Consider the following 18,049-nt stretch of genomic DNA (forward strand, 5'->3'; position numbering starts at 1 on the left):
TAAGTTGTCTCAGACTTTTAGATCCTACTGTATATCTTCATCCTTTCTTGTTGCTCTGCTGTGGGCTGGGAGGAACATTATTTCTTTTTTTTTATGCATGCAAGTAAACAAGAAATTGACAATATACTAAATGTTAAATGATAATGTTGAGAGTGGGTCGACCTGTCGCTGCAGGTTTATTTTGAGTTCTGTGGTGGGTGGGGCTCCGGCTGACCAATCAGAGACACTTTCATGCAGGAACTTCCTGCTCCGGACAGAACAGCTTGCTGGGACGGGCTTCAGCAGTTTTTTTTGTCAGCTGGTCCCTGCGAGTACGTCAACTACCTAACAAGACAACAACAAGTAAACTTGGGCCATTAATTACGATCAGCCTCCTTTCAGATGGGTGCGCAGAGGGCTCCGACTCCGCGGCAGCACCCTGACATACTCAAACCAGCAGTCTTTGTGCAAGCCTCATGAAAGGGACAGTTTGATTGTCCTAGCTTGCAGGCTAACATTAGCTACTCGTCTGCTGAGTTAACGACCGGGGAGATGTCTTTTCGGCCGAAATACCGTCGCCCACCGGCGAGCATAAAGCAAGAGCATGACGACGACTCTGACACGGAGGAGCCTCACCTGGGTCCGAGGAGGACGGACGGGCTGGAGACTCAGATCATCCACAGTGGACACTTCATGGTGTCGTCGCCCCACAGCGAGCACCCCCCGAAGAAGGGCTACGACTTCGACACCGTCAATAAACAGACATGTCAGACTTATCATTTTGGCAAGGCGAGCATGTCGCACTTCTCCATCGATGCTTCATTGACCAAACTCTTTGAGTGCATGACCCTCGCGTACAGGTAAGTTACAGGTTAACACACCTCACAGCCTCCCTTCATTTTTCACTTTATCGCTTCCCTTTGTTCAATAGCCAAATCTATTCTACATAATCGATACTGTCTATTCAGATCATTAGTGTCAGACATGGGACACACTGCTGTGAAATTAGAGTCACGAGTCTCCTCTCCATGCGACTTCCTGCTTTATCACATGTATGATTTGTTTAGTGTTAGTGGTTGAAGAAGTAGTCCTCATCCCCTGTACTTAAACTCAACTATCAACACAGTAATAACACTATATTACAAGTCAAGTGCTGCATTTATAAGTATGATCAAAAGGGGCCCTGTCTTTATTATATATTATACATACATGCTGTTAATAATCAATGTAAAAGCAGCATTTTGCTGTTGCAGCTGTTCAAAGTGATTTTAATTATATCTAAAGGTTGGTCCAGTCAGTGGTTACTAATAGAGTACTTTAAAAAGTACTCTATGAATAAAGTTTATTATTATTATTATCATTATTATAAGTAGTATTGTTGATGTGGTACTCTATTGAGACATTATGAGCTCTGAGGACAGGAGGACCAGATGAACTCTCATCACATTGTCACTGCCCTTGAATACAAGCTCTTTGTTCTGAGCTGGGGTGGAACAATCTCAATCAGAAATCAGGGACAACAAACAGTAATCTTTCAGCGGTACTGAGCCAACATCAACCACCCAACAAGGAGTGCTTTAACTTGTCGAATCTGCCACGGTCTGTACAAACCTGAAAAATTAGCAGGCAGATCTGACTTTGTTTTTTCTTTCATTCTTGAGTGATGAATATGTTTTTATGTGTTGAGGTAACATCGCTCCAGGCTTGTTCAGTAACTTTTGAAAAAGACAGCCATGATAGATAGATTACATAATATTCTTGTTGAGCTGCTGTAGGTCAGGTGGTAAAGCAGGCCTGCGGTTAATGACAGGGTGGGTGCAGGTTGATTCCTTAGCAAATAAATATATAAATGCAGTCTACAGGTTGACAATGAGTTCTTGGTCCTTGGATATCCGCTGACTTCATCTCTGAGTGAAGGTGAAGGCTGAGAGCAGATGTGTGTAGTCATATCTTTCTTTCTCTAAACCAGCTGTGTTTGTAAAAGAACTGTCATATATTACATATCCCATATTTACGCCTCATTATTTCTGAGACTCAGGATATCTGAATGATTATCAAATGATCAAATCCACTGGACCAAATTATTGGATCCACTGGATTTACTTATTAGTCAAAATAAATGTCAAATTACCGACGCTCAAAGAAATGTTTTCAAAACGTTTACTTAATGGGCTACACAACAGCATTAACAAAGTATTTATTCTTTATGTAAAACTGCACAAGAAATACCGTGCAGTTTTAACTTTTAAAAAAATCATAGTTGGATTTGATTAATTCTGTGGATCTGCAAGTTTCAGCACTAGACATGGCCCATAGTTCAACATAATGTCACCACCTAACATGCCACCATTATCCTATTTATGGTATAAATGTTTTGTATTCTCCAGACTATACAACTCGTAAAGGGTAAGTTCACAATTTTTCATGTCTGTATTAAAACAACATCAGGTGATCATATCAACTCACTGTAATCATTCCTCCTGTTCATACTGAACACTGAACATTAAATGATGCCTTCATAATGTAATTACAGTGCATGTAAGTAAAGCCACCAAGCAAAAATGGATTTAAAAGCACATCTATAGCTAATATGAGTCTTCAGCCATATGAGTTACTCAAATACAGTGTCTATCTTCCACATTTGCGGTATTTTTTTTTTTTTTTAATCATTCATTGAGTCATATGGGCAGTGTTTCCACATTCTGCTGCAGTGAAAGTATAGTAACAAAAAGAGATACTTTAGCACTAAAACATTTACATATATTTAATTGATTTAACTCATTTGGATGACTGAAGCTTCATGTAAACATTTAAATAGATTTTTGCATGGAAGGAGGACTGTAGATTTTGTCCCCCATCACCTACATTCACTTACTTCACACACATTAGTGCATTATGAAGGGATCTTCTAGTGGTCAGTATGAACAGGAAGAATGATTACAGTGAGAAAAACATATACCAGCATTCATTCAGGCACCTGGTTGTTTTTTGTTTTAGGACTTACTTGACTAGTGGTGAACTTGTCCTTTAAATTCTTTTGAACGGTGTCATTGATAATGCAGACTTGTGTCCTAGCAACCAGAACGATTAATGTTGATATGTTTAGACAGATTTAAAAAGGATTGTAATTGTTAAGCTATAAACTAAAAGGTGCAAGTTTGCTGTTGATGCTAGCCAGACATCAAGACATGCTGGGCTCACATTCCCTGTGGTTCTCTGTTTACAGCTGAAGTGTAACTGTAGCATTGGTGCAGAGCCAGCTGCTCAGAGGATTCCCTCTGACTTTGCAAATGGCACCAACTTGGACTCATCCATGAGCCTTATAATAGAACAGGAAAATACTACTATCAGTTACTGCTGTTGCCATTCATCCAGAGTGGAGAACTGATTGTATTTATTTGTTTCTCCTATAAAGCTACAGTATATAAAGCTACAGTATATAAAGCAAGGGACAAAACCAGCAAAACACAGGAAGGACAGACTGTAAAGAAGACAGGAAAGAAACTGTGAGCTAACCCCTTTGGATTGTGATAAACCTGACCTGACCACAACAGAGTGGGAAGAAAGATTAGACTTCCCCCTTGATGGTCATTATTATCTCCTAGTCTGATAAAATTGTCATTGGACATTTAAAAAACTGTTGTGTGTTTATTATCGTTAACCAGGAGCTTGAATACGCTCAATTAGACTTTAAGCATCACACCTGTCATCTTTGAGTTCACAAAGCTTCAGTCCACTGCTTGACAACGCGGCTATCTTTTATTTCCAGTTAAACTCTTCGGTTTTCGTACATTGTCCAGACTCTCCATTCCTCTGATGTTGCCTTGTTTCACATGTAGCAGGACAGATGTGTGTTTTTCAATGATAGGTTATTTGACTTGAGCTTGACTATGACCGGCTCCTTCTTGTTTTCCTTGCTTACTGTATTACTTGATGTACTCGTGTTGATCAAGGTGACCTGTACCTTTTTGTTTTCCCGTTCTTTGGTTATATTATGTGTTGTATAAAATTGTTTTTTCAGAATAGATTTGCCTCTCCTCATGTCAAGGGATCTCACCAATTCAGTCAGTAAAATAAAACAAACTTATTCTGAGCAAAAATAGTTAATTTTTATTATTTATACTTTTATGTCATTTGTATTTATATATAATTTGTACAATTAAGACTTGGTATCAGTTTTTGTTAGTATGTCAAAATCAAGGTGACACATTTGTTATTAAAGCTTGGTCAAATAATTGATAATAAAATAGAAAAGATGACGTGTTACAGTGAGAGAGAGGCTGGTTCAAATATTTTCTAGGTCTTTGGAATCAGTTTTTGATCCTAAACGAGTAAGGATGTCAGTAACAGACTCCTTCTGCTGATAATGCAAAGAAGATCACTATGATGGGAAATATATATAGCACCTTTCTAGTCCTCCTACCACCCAAAACTCGTTGCACTACATTCTAATAGTCACCCACTCACACACACTGATGGCATGGCCTCCAAGATCAGTTTGAGGTTCAGTGTCTTTCCCAAGGACGCTTTGACTCCAATCTCCCGCTCGAGGGACGACCCGCTCTGCCTCTGAGCCACAGCCGACCCTGATGGTGCTCTACTGGTGATATACTGGTGATCTACATGTACCTGACTTGTTTCTCACTGTTTTATTGTCTTTTCAGTGGCAAGTTGGTATCTCCCAAATGGAAAAACTTCAAAGGGCTAAAGCTGCTTTGGAGAGACAAGATCCGCCTCAACAACGCCATATGGAGAGCCTGGTATATGCAGTGTAAGTGTGAGTCCCACACTGTCCTTTTGTTTGATATCCATATTCTCAGAGTGTAAGCTGTGTTGTTTAGTAGTTTGTTTAGCGAGACTCCAATTTAACACTACCTTGAATGGAGCTGCAGTTATTATCTGTCCACCTACATCTCCCCTTCTTCAGGATCCAGAGTGTCACCAGGCACATACTGGCACAGTGCTGGTCACTTGCAGCAGTTGTAAATGATTGTTTACATGCCAGAAGCAGTTTTGTGACAGTGACTGATGGTATTTTTCATTCATGTCACACAAACTGGGTCAAGCTTTCCACGAGCTATGAGCTGAGTTACGACCGCTCACCTAAAGCCATTCACATTGTTGTAGTCTCCAGACGTGATGGGAACATGGCGTGACTATCTACTGTAGGATTTACAAAAGAAAGAAAGAAAGAAATCGTCTTTATAAAAAAAAAAGAAGCAATGTTTGTGTTGTAAATGTCATGTATGAAAAAATAGGAAGTGTGTATTTTTTAAGTGTGATTGACTTTGAGGTTGTTAGGGGTTTTTTTGTTTTTTTTTATTCCTAGATGTGGAGAAAAGGGAGAATCCTGTTTGTCATTTTGTGACCCCCCTCGATGGACATGTGGACTCAGACGTTAATCGTCCCGCTGAGGTAAATATAGAAAAATACCATCATTATGTGGATTTGAAAACAGAAACACTTTCTTGTAACCAAACTCCTACCATGAATCATTTTTTATGTCCAGTTTCTGATGCAACATTTAGACCGACACAGTGACACAGGTCCAACACCTGTGCAGACGCAGGTCAGACACTGCTTAGCTTTGGTGATCTGGTGCTGCTGTCTGGATTTGAATCCAATTAAATGATAGCAATGTTTAAATGTAGTTTCACCAACCAGTAAACCACCTTTTATTAGAAAAGATTAAACAGTGTCACAGCTCTTGTCAATCAGATTTACTTGTCTTTCTTAAACATCTGAAGAAAAATGTGAGAGAGAAAAGAAAGTGCACGTGCGTGAGCGATGGAAAGAGTGTGTGGATGTACAGACAGAGAGGTGAAGATGATTTACTTTTATCTGGTAATTATTCAGTCAGTGTAGGTTCGACATGTGTTTGAGTTACGTTATACACATGGTCGTCTGCTGTCTGAAAGAGGTATCAGACACATGTTTGGTCATCAAGTGATTTAAGTTTCTTTCTTTTGGCCTTCTGTGCATCTTTGTTTGACTTTGGTGTATTTCACATCTCCCTGTCTTCTTCTGCAGGCTGTTGCCACGGAGGGAAAATGCTGGAAAAGAAGAATTGAAATTGTCATAAGAGAATATCATAAGTGGAGGACATACTTTAAGAAAAGGGTAGAGTATAGTGCATTTTTTCATTCATTTCATTCATTTTATACTGCACATTTCTAAGATGTACCCTGTTCGCTTGATCATATAATATGTTATTCACTATTTTGCAGTTACAGAAGCATAAGGATGATGACCTGTCAAGCTTGCTTAAGGTATACAAAATGAAAATGCATCATGCTCCACCCACCATAGCGCTGTTAGTGTCAACTTTACCATCAACTTCTGATAATCAATCAGATGTTGATTCAAATGGACTCAGCTCATGCCAACATTCACTCTATTAACACTTTTTAACTTGATTTTTGACTGCTTGCTTCTAATTTAGTTTATAACTGACAGACACATAATAAATATTAATACAGTGTTTTAGTAAGGCTAGTGCATGTGTTGTCATATCATTAAAGTTTTGGTTTTGCTGCCATCATTTGAGTTTATTGCCATCCCGTGTTGGCTGTACTCAAAACTGCATGCATTTTCTGTCATTAACTGGCTTGGTTGCTTGCATTTTGAACACTCAAAGGGGCCAGAGGAGCAGTTATCGCTGTTTGGGGAAGTCTCTCCAGACATGCTCCGTGTCTCCTTTTATCAGGATGAAGAGATTGTTGCACGCCGCGTGCCTCGTAAACATTATGAAACACCCGCCCCTATGGAGATGGACCCCCTCTTTGACATGGACGTTCTGATGTCTGAGTTTTCAGACACATTGTTCTCCACATTGGCCTCGCACCAGCCCATAGCCTGGCCCAATCCGAGGGAGATTGGTGAGAAAATCATTGGCTGTCTATTTTATGAAATCAGTAGATTCTAATTAAGGCTTTAATGTCTTTTCCACTCACTCAAAGCTTGATCTAATAATGTTTTTTAATTGAAATCCTACTTTTCTGTTGTGTATGAATCTTCAGCTATGCTGGAAGCTGATTCACTGTCATATATCTGTCAAAATGCTTGCATGTCTTCCCCCTGCCATCCCTACCTCTGCCTCTTTATCTTCCACAGCTCATGCAGGGAACGCAGACATGATCCAACCAGGACTCATCCCCTTACAACCCAACCTGGACTTCATGGACTCATTTGATCCACTGCAAGGTAACAGTAAGGCATCACCCTAGCTGCAGTAGCACTGCACACATACTAATGGTGCACATGTTACGGGAGTCAAGCCCACATGTTCTAGTAACTCTGCTACAGCTATTGGCTTGTGCCTAACGCAACAAAAAGTAGTGTGGTTTATACTAACCTCTAGCTAACATAGAGACTCTTGTTTCAGACTTATTTCACAGCCTCCGTCAGCCCGTCTTCCCCTCTGTTTCCCCCACTGCATCATCTGTCACCCCTCTACCCAGCAGCAGCTCTCAGTCACAGGTAAACACGGAGCTCAGGCTCAGCCCCTAACACACACCACCACGCGGAGAGTTTGTTGTTTTCCAGAGATTTAAGACTCATCTTTTTTTTCTTTTGTCAGTTGTGAGGATTTCCACCACATCATCTACCATCTTTCTGTCTAAATGTAGTTACACAATTTAAAAAATAAAATAAAATAATATTACTAAACTATATTTGCATAGCACCTTTCACACATGACTAGCTGCTCAAACTTGCTTAACATTGAACACTCATAATACGGTTAAATATTCCTCTTCTGTTTCACATTGTCGTCCTCTATCAACCTCATCCAGAAGTAATTCATTGAGCCACATTTTGCTGAAAGTGAGTTTCTCCATAAACACAGGACATAGTCCTCGACAGACTTGTAGGTACAAATTGTTTATTTTGGAGCCCTCATTAGGAAATATTTTGGCAGCATCTTATCTTAATTATGAGGAGATATTTAAACTTGTAAAAGCTTGTTAAAATCTGTACTTCATTTCACTGGAAGCCATTACAGGAATTGAAGAACAGGAGTGGTGTGACCTCTTCTGTTTGCTTCAGTTGAAACTGCATCATTATCTTCTGTATGAGTTGTAACACAGTTGTTTTTATTCTATAAAACCTCTTGAAAACTATGCAGACATATTCTAAAAAGAAATTGAACGTTGTATCTGCTAAATGGAAAGACTATAAAAAGAGAACAGAGAACCATTTTCCACCAGAAGAAAGAAAGGACTAAATTGTGTTTGTTCCCTTTTCCTTTGTCATCCCTCACCAGGCCCAGTTAATGTCTTCCATGCAGCTCACAAGCAACCACATTTCCCCTCCTGGCCCCCTGCCCATCCCCTCTCCCATGGCCAGTCAAAACAGTGGAACAGGTGGTGGTGGTGATGCTGCCTATGTACAAAACTACATGCCTCTGTTTTCTGGGCATGTGGCAGCCAGTGATCAAGCAGTAGTTTCCTCAGTCCCTCAGACGTTATCCCATGATCCGCTGGCACATTGCCTCCCGGGTCAGAACATGGTCTCAGCAGCACCCATGGTTCCCTCACCTTTGGACAACACAGCAGCTCTGGATGAGACTGTAGCACCATCTGTGATCACACACACAGCCTCCTCCATTGTCACACCCAGCTCTGCTGCCACCACCTTCACCCAAGGGTCAGATTATAACTCCATATCCGCACAGCCTCCTCCACCTCCTCCGTCCCAACTCCAGTCCTTAGCTCCACTGCCTGCCAGCACTGTCCAGCACCCTCAGACATTTGTCCTGCCTCGCCCCTTTCAGACATCCAGTGCCAACAAAAACCGCCCTGTGCAAAGGATTGCTCCTGCTAACCCCGTCCCCTCCTCACACCTCATCCTCACAGGTCTGTTGTTTCTATTTTCCACATCAAACTATTGATTCAGCTTTTTTGTGTTTTTTTTCAGAAAGAAGCTGTGTCACTTTTTACCACAAGATAGCACTCAAGCCTTTCTTATATACAAGTCAATTAGTCAAGTTGATTTTCCAAGATGTTGAGATGTTGACAAACACACACATCTGAGTCACTGTAGCTTGTACTAGTGCTGATGTGTGTGGCAAACACAGCAATGAAGATTTCTAATAGAAATGCTCTCATTGTGCTTTTAAGGTTTTTTTTCTTCATTAAATTATTAAATTAGTTTAGTTTTGTTCAACAAGTTAGTGAGTTAAAATGTCTGGATTTTTGAACCTCAAAACAGTTATTATACTACTTCTTTTATATAGCATAACACTTATGTTACGTTGACACAATCTACAACAATTGGTTGAATATTCTTCCTGATGTGTTAACATGACATCTTATCTTTGTAAATCTCATATAACATGGACTCAAGAGTTTCCCACAGAGTTTATTCTCTGCATAAATGAAAACCACAGAGGAATAAAAAGCACTGAAGACATGGCTCATGTGTCAAACATGATAACTCACACATGGATGCACATCAAACTCTGAATGCTGCCCCTCACTATCTATGTTCACTTTCTCAGCACCTTTCCCAGGTCATGGTAATGCTGTGATCGTTACACCAACGGCGATAAAAGCAGAAGTGGGCCCTAACAGAATGGTGATCACGCCGCATCTGGCAGGGGTATGTTCTCAGCTCAGCCAGTGTCTCTTCTTCTTACATACAGTCTTTCAGCCATAGTGGGTCTTAAAATAACCAAACTGCAAGTAGAAAATTACATAGCAACAACTTTTAGATTTCAGCATAAGTATAAGTTGTTTTTAGGGCTGCAGCTAACTATGATTATTTTCATTATCATTATCACAACCAACAGTCCACAATCCAAAGATGTTTAGTTTACTTTAAAATACGAAAGACAATGTGAACATTTCTTCTTAAAAAATATATTTCAGATGATTAATAGATTATCAAAATAGTTGGTGATTAATTAAGTCATCGTTGCAGTTCTAGTTCTTTTTTTGTTTTAATGTGAGAAATTCAAAGACAAGAAATTAAACTTGTTGCTGCAAACCTCAGATCAGGAGTCAGTGGATCTTTAAAACCTTTTTTTTTTTCTTTTTTCTTGTGTCAGTCTTCTGGATTTCACGTCATGTCTCAGACGCAGAAGTCTCCCCAGCCGATTGTTCCCAAAGAAAAGTCTTGTTCTTCCAACCGCAAAAACCAGAAACCCTCCTCAAGCGTCGGTGAGACTTCACTCTACCTAGATAGCGCCTCATTACTACAAAATCCACAACTTGTTCACATGTTTTTGTTTTTCCTCTTCAGGTCACAATCAGTCAGGATCGAGTCAAGGGTCACCGTGCGCATTAGATCAAGTTCCCAGTCCCCAGTCACTGATCAGCAGCAGTAGTACACCTCTGGTAAAGAATGAGCAAAATCAGGTATCAGGTTTTTGTGTGTGTGTGTGTGTGTGTGTGTGTGTGTGTGTGTCTGTGTGTCTGTGTGTGTGTGTGTGTGTGTGTGTGTGTGTGTGTGTGTGTGTGTGTGTGTGTGTGTGTGTGTGCGCGCTGTTTAACATCACTCCATTTCTGTGATTTTTTTTAATACTTGCTATATGTGAGGCATATACACTCATCTGCCACCTTATTTCAGTACACCTTGCTAATACAAGGTTGGATCCTCTTTTGCCTTCAAAACTGCTTTAATTAGTCTTGAATTTGATTCAACAAGGTGCTGGAAACATTCCCCAGAGATTTTGGTTCATATTGACATGATAGCATCAAGCAGTGTCAACCCTCCACCTGTCCCTCTGCTGCGCTGCACACACAAGGATGACTGCACAGGCCTGCAGTCTCTTGTCTCTGACACTTCACATTTCTCCATCAGCTCCCTGTTTACGTTGCTAGCTAACCTCTGTGTAAAGCCTACTGCAAGAGGGATGTTCATGTTACGTCCTTATCCTCGCGATATATTTAACACATTCAAATTATTACACCCCTTAAAATCAAGAGGGCCTCACGAACCCCAGTGGATCTTTGACACACACCTCCTTCCCTCCCCCCGGTTGGGAGTCACTGCTCTAATGGATTGAGATTTGTTGGCTGTTGAGGCCATTTCAGTACAGTGATGTCATTTTCATGTTTACAAACCCAGTTGGCCATTCACCTTTGACGTCTGCCATCAACAAAGCATTTTCACCCAGAGAACTGTCACTTCAAATGTTCTCTTTTTTTGGACCATTCTCTGTAAACCCTACATATGATGTATCATCCTTCTTCCCCATTCTGTTGCTTGATTTCAACTTTGGCAGATCGTCATAAGTTCAGTTACCATGTTGACTGACTCTGAGTTTCAGTTACCTCTCTTTCTGGGGCATATAAGAGTTTCCCTCATTTCAGGGTTAACTCAACCCGCTTTCTGGAATACCCCCCCGGTGTACATATTAAACTGGCCGATGAGTGTAAACAGAAAGCTACAAGTAAAGGTTTAAATATGACAGACCAAATTAATGCCTGGACAAATGTAAACCCCCAAATGTGATAACTTCTGACATGTAATATTTCACCACTGTTGTGTAACAGAGCCGGAGAACAACGCACATATCTGCTGAGCAGAAGAGACGATCAAACATAAACATTGGCTTTAAAACACTCTGCAACCTGGTTCCCACACTTAAGTCCCAATCAAATGTAAGTCTGCGTTCCAGTGTTTCTTCATAAAACATCACTATTTATTGCTCTTTTTGTTCACAGTATTTATTGCACATTCTGCTCTAAACATTCCCCTCATATTTCATATCCATGTGCATTTAGATCAGTAATGCAGTCACATTACAGAAGACAGTAGAGCACATTGGGAAGCTCCAGCAGGAGAGGCAGCAGATGCAGGAAGAGGTCAAGAGACTGCGAGAAGAGATAGAGGAGCTCAACACCTCCATAAAGTATGTCAACACACTATATTCTCTTATCACTCTGCTGATACACAGAAGATGCACACTTGCCACATTATATCTCAACTGTTTCTATTTTCTGTCACTGTATAATCACAGCCTGTGTCAGGAACAGCTGCCTGCAACGGGAGTGCCCAGCACACGGCATCGCTTTGATCACATGCAAGAGAAGTTCAATGAATATATCAAGAGCCGCACTCTCCAGAACTGGAAGTTCTGGATCGTATCCTTCAATGCCAGAGCTTTGACTGAAAACAGCGTTAGTGCTCAAACAACACAAGTGGCTTTGTTGTTAAAGATACAGGCTGAGTGACAGATCCTTGAGTTGGGTGCTTATCACATGTCAATATGCTGTGCAGCAGTTTTATGAGACAGGATGGATTTTACAACTCTGTTTATAACTTAATCTTACAGTGTAATCTAACAGTGTTGCCACCTGTTTGATTGGACACCACGCCCTTTTTTTCCCAGTGCCCTCTGTAGTGACAGCCCTGCTGTGTCTCTGAAGTAACGTCACTCAAATGAAAGAAGAGGCTGCCTTTGCTGGGCTCCAGCCAGTCTGAAAGCAGCTTTACACATCATCCTGCATAGTAATAGTACAGAGTATTGCGTAAGCATCTTTCTTTGATGTGGGATGTGTCTCTGATCAGCACGTTAAGATAGGACTAATACATAATAACATCCTGTCATTAAACTTCTTAGAAAGCAGAAGCTACACAACTGAAGCATTTTTAAAGCTTTCCCTATGCTCTCAAGTAAAGACAGACTTATTCAAACAATTCACTTGCCACAATGCCTAAAGGTTTCAAACATGAAGAACATAAAACTAATTTTCCACTGTGAGAATTTTACCAGTCACACTGTTGGTTATCTGACAAATTATATATATAAAGTAGAAGCAGAATATCTGGCATTTGTCTACACACAGAGCAACTCCTGCAATCAGTGATGTTTTAGTAGCCATGTGTTCAGTCAGTTAGCCTAGAGTTCAAAACTCAAGCTGTTATGTAATACATTTGTCCCGCTCTGTGTAACTAATCCTTGACAGTCATCCACTCCAGTTCAGCATCATTATCAAGCCTCTCTTTGAATCATTCAACGGGATGGTGTTAACAACGAGCAGAGCAGAGCTGTGTCAGACCACACTGCAATGGTTCGATCGCCACTGTTCCCTCCCAGTGCTCAGACCCAGTAAGTAAAAACATTGTTTCTTTTAAACATCCAGTACACATACACACACAATGGCACACAGGTGTTGAACATCATCAGCCTATTTAATCTGAGGTTGCAACAGAAAGGGTCAGTAGTGAGGATCCTCTACAAATAGCAGAAGAAGCAAATTCTTGAGTGACTGTCCCCTCTTATCTGTCACTATCTTTGTGTTTTTCATGACTTTTCTTCTTTTATAAGCAAAAGCATGACATGACATTTGTTTTTTTTTAAATAATACATGAAATTACCCTTCTTATAGGTAGGAACTTCATCGATAACACTTTCCAGGTTCTTATTCATCTTCCCACTTGGTAAAAGTGCTGTTTTTCCAGACTTTGTATGATGCACTTGGTGGCTCAGATTATGTTAATTGACGTCAAAAGATTTTTATCTTTCGGTCACAGTTATAGCAGTTCACAGGAGGTTGAGACTGCCACTGGCAGTCATATCATCAGTTGTGAGGCAATTGTTCAAATTCCCCTGAGGCATTGTTCTCGGCATCATACACGGTTATTATGCATTCTGGAAAATCATGTTATTTTTTTCGACTTTAAATTTTTTTCTAGTCTGCTAAACTATGCTGTTTAATACCTTTTTACTAACGTACTACCTTTTTCAATAACAATGAAAAAATGTCTGTATAATTTGAAAGGTATCACTCTTATTGACAAAATCACAGGGAATGATCATAGGATTCAGTTTGTCTTTCAACTCATTGTGTTGGTTTTAAGGCCTGCAGCTACATTGGTAGGGCTCAGTTTCTCTGCCTCAATTCTGGTAATTGTTTTCAAAGAAGCTGCTCCGGTAAACCGGCTGTATGCTTCCTGTTCAGCAGCCAATGTCAGACAGAAATAGTTAGTGAAGCATTTAGCGGCTAAATAGCCAGATATATCCATCAGCAGTTGGTGGACACCAAAAAAGAGCTAAAAGGAGAGTGAATATTGACCTTACATTTGCCAGGTGACCAGAAATGTCAAAAAATTCCTGAAGTTGCCCTGTATTTGCTGGATGGCGGTTGTTTGCTCACACTTTCATCATATCAGCTTAATTTAAAATAAATTACTGGAGGTTTAATGCAATAAAGTGGTAAAGTTTTTCATTTTCTTTTCATTGAATGGGAATAGAGTCTGAGCTGGGCTTATTTTTAAAACATCTTTCTTGATGGTGCATTCAGGAGCTTGTAGGAGGGTAGAAAAAGAGCTGTGGTATTTTTTTTTTTAATAAGTCCATGCCGCTTTCACATAAGTCCTTCTGCTTACCCAGACAGTACAAGTAGTTGAAATGTTGTACTAAACTCCTAAATTACAATCAACTTGGAAAACAGTGAGTCGGGTACTGTGCAGGCCGACTGTGTAGCTGTTAGCTTTACAATGCTGTGTTGTACAGTCAGGTAATGGTCAACGAACTGTGCTTCACTGTTTTTCAGTGGTGCTGAGTACGCTCCGTCAGCTGAGCACAACCACGTCCATTCTTAGTGACCCATCCCTGCTGCCTGAAGAAGCCATCCAGGCTGTCACACACACAGACTCATAGCCTCGCTTGCAGAGGAGGTGAGGTGTCTTGAGAGCCTCTGCACCAACATCATCATGAACCTTCCAACAGCAATCGTCCAAATGACATATCACTACTTTACCTTATGGCTATTCAACAAGGTTGCTACGTCTTCCATGGATCCACAACTTCCTTGGGGAGAAACAGTGAAAGAAATGCAGGCTACAACTGGCTTACATTCACTTTTTATGTACGACTGTCATGCATTTGTTCTGTTGCACACTGATTCTTTGGGATTGATGCACACTGAGAGCCCTTCCTTTGATTTTTAGAAGCTTTTTATCATATTATATTGGAATGACATCAACAATGCAACAACCCTAAGTGATAAACTTGTGAATGCTTTATTGGAAGGTGGCACTTGTTTGCTTTTTGAACAACAGTATATATTTCAATTGAAATTACTTTTATAATACAAAAACACGGCTGTGTTGAAAAAGGGAAATATTGAGTAATTGATCAGTCTGTGTCCTCTCTCAGATGTATATAAGTGTACAGACATGATGCTTTTTATCACCAGGAGATGAATGTGGGATTTTTAGGACTATAGCTAGCTTTATTGTATTTTCCACCCCTCATTTACTCAGGTGATTGCTACTTTTGCCAGTGAACAATAGTGGTTTTCTGGTGGCCTTCTGTCCATGCCGAACACCTTCCTTCATTCTTGGCTTGCTCTGCCCATTTTTAGTGAGTTCGACTGCAAATTGTACTAGAAAGCAGTCATCTTCAATACACACATTGGTTTTCTACTGGGCAGGTCGGAGCAGCATGGAGCGATTTTACTTACAGCCCTCATAGGGAGCATAACTGAAAAAAGCAGTATAGATTATTCACATGTACGGTGTTAAAAGATCTTAGCTGAATGCACAGTAGCTGTAGGAGTATTTTCTGTTCTTTGTTGGTCACTCAGGGCTGCGTTGGTGAGCGTATTTATTTACCATTCAGCTAATAACAAATCAAGTCAAGATCCTTCTCAGCAGGAGAGCATTTTGGCTGTAACATCACATAGTTTGATTTACTAATGTTTCTGGAGGTTTTTTCTGCCGGTGGTTACACCAATTTACAGTGTGCTGTGACAGATGCAGAAAAACATACACTGAAACAGACCAAAAGCCATATATGATTGTGTTACTGACCTCGTCTGTCAAGTGCTTGAGAATTAGACTCTGTCAGCCTTCAGGTAAAATAAAGTGCCCTGATCTCTGCAGGCTGATTAGTCTTTGTTTTTTTCTTTTTTGTTTTAAATTCATGGTTCAGCACTCCTCAGTCAGACATGGATTTTGTGACCTGTGTTTTTACTTTCTGTTCTGCAGCGCAACTGAGTTTACTCTTTGACTTTTACGGGAGAAAAAGGAACCATTGATAGTTGTTATTTGATAAATGAGCAGCTTTTTGTGTGCCGTCATGGTGGTTTTTTACTTTTTCTACAAGTTATAAAAATCATTTTATCACTTAAGAATTACCTGTGCACGTAAAACTGCTCAATTTGAAGTAAGGTGGGTATGGCAGTCATAAGAAATGTTACACTTGTAGCCTATTTGCATTGTTGAGTTAAAATAGGCCAATGTGATGTGGCAAGCATGAAGTTCAGAGGTCATTTTCACCCAAAATGATGTTACAGCTACTGTAAGATAATGAAAATCCAGCTCTGAATGCAGCAGCATGGATGATTATAAACAGAAAATTGAGACATGATTTAACTTATGAAAGACAGCCCTTATGTTCCACTCCAGCTTGGCATTTGTGTGGTGATTGTGTTGTTTGTTTTTTCCTCATCCAGATTTTAAAGTGTTATTGTCATACCAGGTTGGATTTCTAACTTGTTTGCAGTTTTCTGTGAAGGCGTTTTGTTCTGGATGATTGTACAGTGTATCATTGCAGATTGGATCTGCCCCCCAAATTTAGTGTTGTGTTTAATTTGTGTGAAAAAAGTAAAGATATTTTCTTATGCTGCATCTGAGTGTTTTTTTTTCCTCTAAAGTTCCCAAATGTCTTTATGCAACAAACTTCATGATTGCCTTAAATGGTTGTGAAACATAATAAAAAGAACACAAATGAAAAGTGACTTTTTATGACTTTATTTTCAATAAATAATACTAATAATTTATATCACTTGCTTCTCAGATGCTGATAATGATCATACTCTAACCAATCTTCCACTTCCACTTTAAATAACTTAATACAAAATGTGTGAAATACAACATCCACTGAAATTAAAACTTTGCTTTGCTGAGCTGTTGTTGCAGAAGCTGCAGGAGACGCTTGGCATACTCATAACTGCACATGTCCTGCTCAGATGGGGGAATATTGCAGTCTTCTTTGGCTTTGGGGACGTGGATGCTCTCCATATTCCACACTAATTGGACGATTAACTTCAAACCATTCTTCAGCTGCAGGTTCAGCTCAGACACCTTCAGCATGAGGCAACGGAAGGATGAGAGCTGGTAGGCGGTGATGGGCTGCAGCTCTGGCCCGACCAGCTCCGTGGTGTTCAGGGGAGGGCAGGACGAGTTTTCAGGGATCTCTCTCGATGTAGTCTGCATTACAGAGACTTGATCAGTAGGTGTCCACATCAATGTGTAATGGTGTACAGTAGCTACATTTACTGTGGTTACTTTGTAAAGTCAGATTTTATTAAAAAAAAAAAAAAAAAAACGTCATTGCTTTATAAAATATGAGTCAGTTAACTCCACCCTAACCAAATAATAAGTAATAATACATTTAATTTGTACCACACTTTTCATTCATAAAGAAGTGCTTTAGGATTAATAACATAAATAATAATATTTAAGATGAAATAGCCTTCCTGAATAGAGTCTTTTTGAAATGAGTCTGTGCTGCCTTCATTACGTGTTACTGCATAAGTAATAATGATCAAATAATAAGGACATTTTGTCACTAACTCGTTTGCACCTTTAATAAAATACACTATGAATGCAGCTTTGTGAATTGTAATAAAGTTTCCTCTGGGTTGCATATGGTACTTTCACTCAAGTTAATGATCTGATTAAGTCTTCCACCAATGAAGGCACCTAGGCGACTCAGGAGTACCATTAAAAAGCCAAAATCCTGACTGTAAAAATGATGATGCTCCCCAAAGTAAATCCAGACCCAGATTGTGTAAAAGATAAATAATCATAAACTGTAATTCCAAAGCAGTAAAAAAGATTTTAGAGAGCACTAAATGCAAACTTTTCCCTCCTGATCTAATGAGCTAATCATTAATGAATGGATTTAATGAAGCGCCAGAATCTTACCAGGTTTCCTAGAGCCCTTTCTATCTCGTCGAGCAACTCCTGTCTGGATGTATTCGACGCACTGCTTCTTTTAAATACGGAGGCTGCTTGTGCAATGGGCAGGCACAGAAAGAGGAGGACTACAGCAGTGACATGAAGGGAGGTAAATACACAGGGGAGATAGATTAGATTAGGACAGAGAGAG

The 18,049-nt window shown here is 39.9% G+C and overlaps 1 protein-coding gene across 2 annotated transcripts; it reads left to right on the forward strand.

Moving 5' to 3' along the window:
* Window positions 1-222: 222 nt before the first annotated feature.
* On the forward strand, window positions 223-16,673 carry mlxip (MLX interacting protein). Of its 2 annotated transcripts, none has more exons than XM_053325424.1 (17): window positions 223-839; window positions 4,644-4,750; window positions 5,309-5,394; window positions 6,010-6,099; window positions 6,207-6,248; window positions 6,617-6,857; window positions 7,093-7,182; window positions 7,364-7,458; window positions 8,240-8,834; window positions 9,479-9,579; window positions 10,028-10,139; window positions 10,222-10,337; window positions 11,478-11,585; window positions 11,709-11,836; window positions 11,945-12,068; window positions 12,907-13,036; window positions 14,484-16,673. In XM_053325424.1, exons 1-17 carry the CDS (start codon window positions 532-534, stop codon window positions 14,588-14,590), a joined length of 2,580 nt encoding a protein of 859 aa, XP_053181399.1. In that variant the 5' UTR covers window positions 223-531; the 3' UTR covers window positions 14,591-16,673. The 2 variants fall into 2 exon arrangements, with proteins under 2 accessions (XP_053181399.1, XP_053181400.1); XM_053325425.1 differs by having other exon boundaries at window positions 8,243-8,834.
* Window positions 16,674-18,049: the final 1,376 nt, after the last annotated feature.

Source organism: Scomber japonicus, chromosome 9, assembly GCF_027409825.1.
Source record: "Scomber japonicus isolate fScoJap1 chromosome 9, fScoJap1.pri, whole genome shotgun sequence".
NCBI classification, from domain to species: Eukaryota; Metazoa; Chordata; class Actinopteri; order Scombriformes; family Scombridae; genus Scomber; species Scomber japonicus.

Excerpts from the sequence above, each read along its gene's own strand:
- mlxip (XM_053325424.1), top strand. The coding sequence starts at position 532 with ATGTCTTTTCGGCCGAAATACCGTCGCCCACCGGCGAGCATAAAGCAA. Across the intron at positions 6,100-6,206 it reads GGACATACTTTAAGAAAAGG|TTACAGAAGCATAAGGATGA; the intron begins GTAGAGTATAGT and ends ACTATTTTGCAG. Across the intron at positions 9,580-10,027 it reads TCACGCCGCATCTGGCAGGG|TCTTCTGGATTTCACGTCAT; the intron begins GTATGTTCTCAG and ends TTCTTGTGTCAG.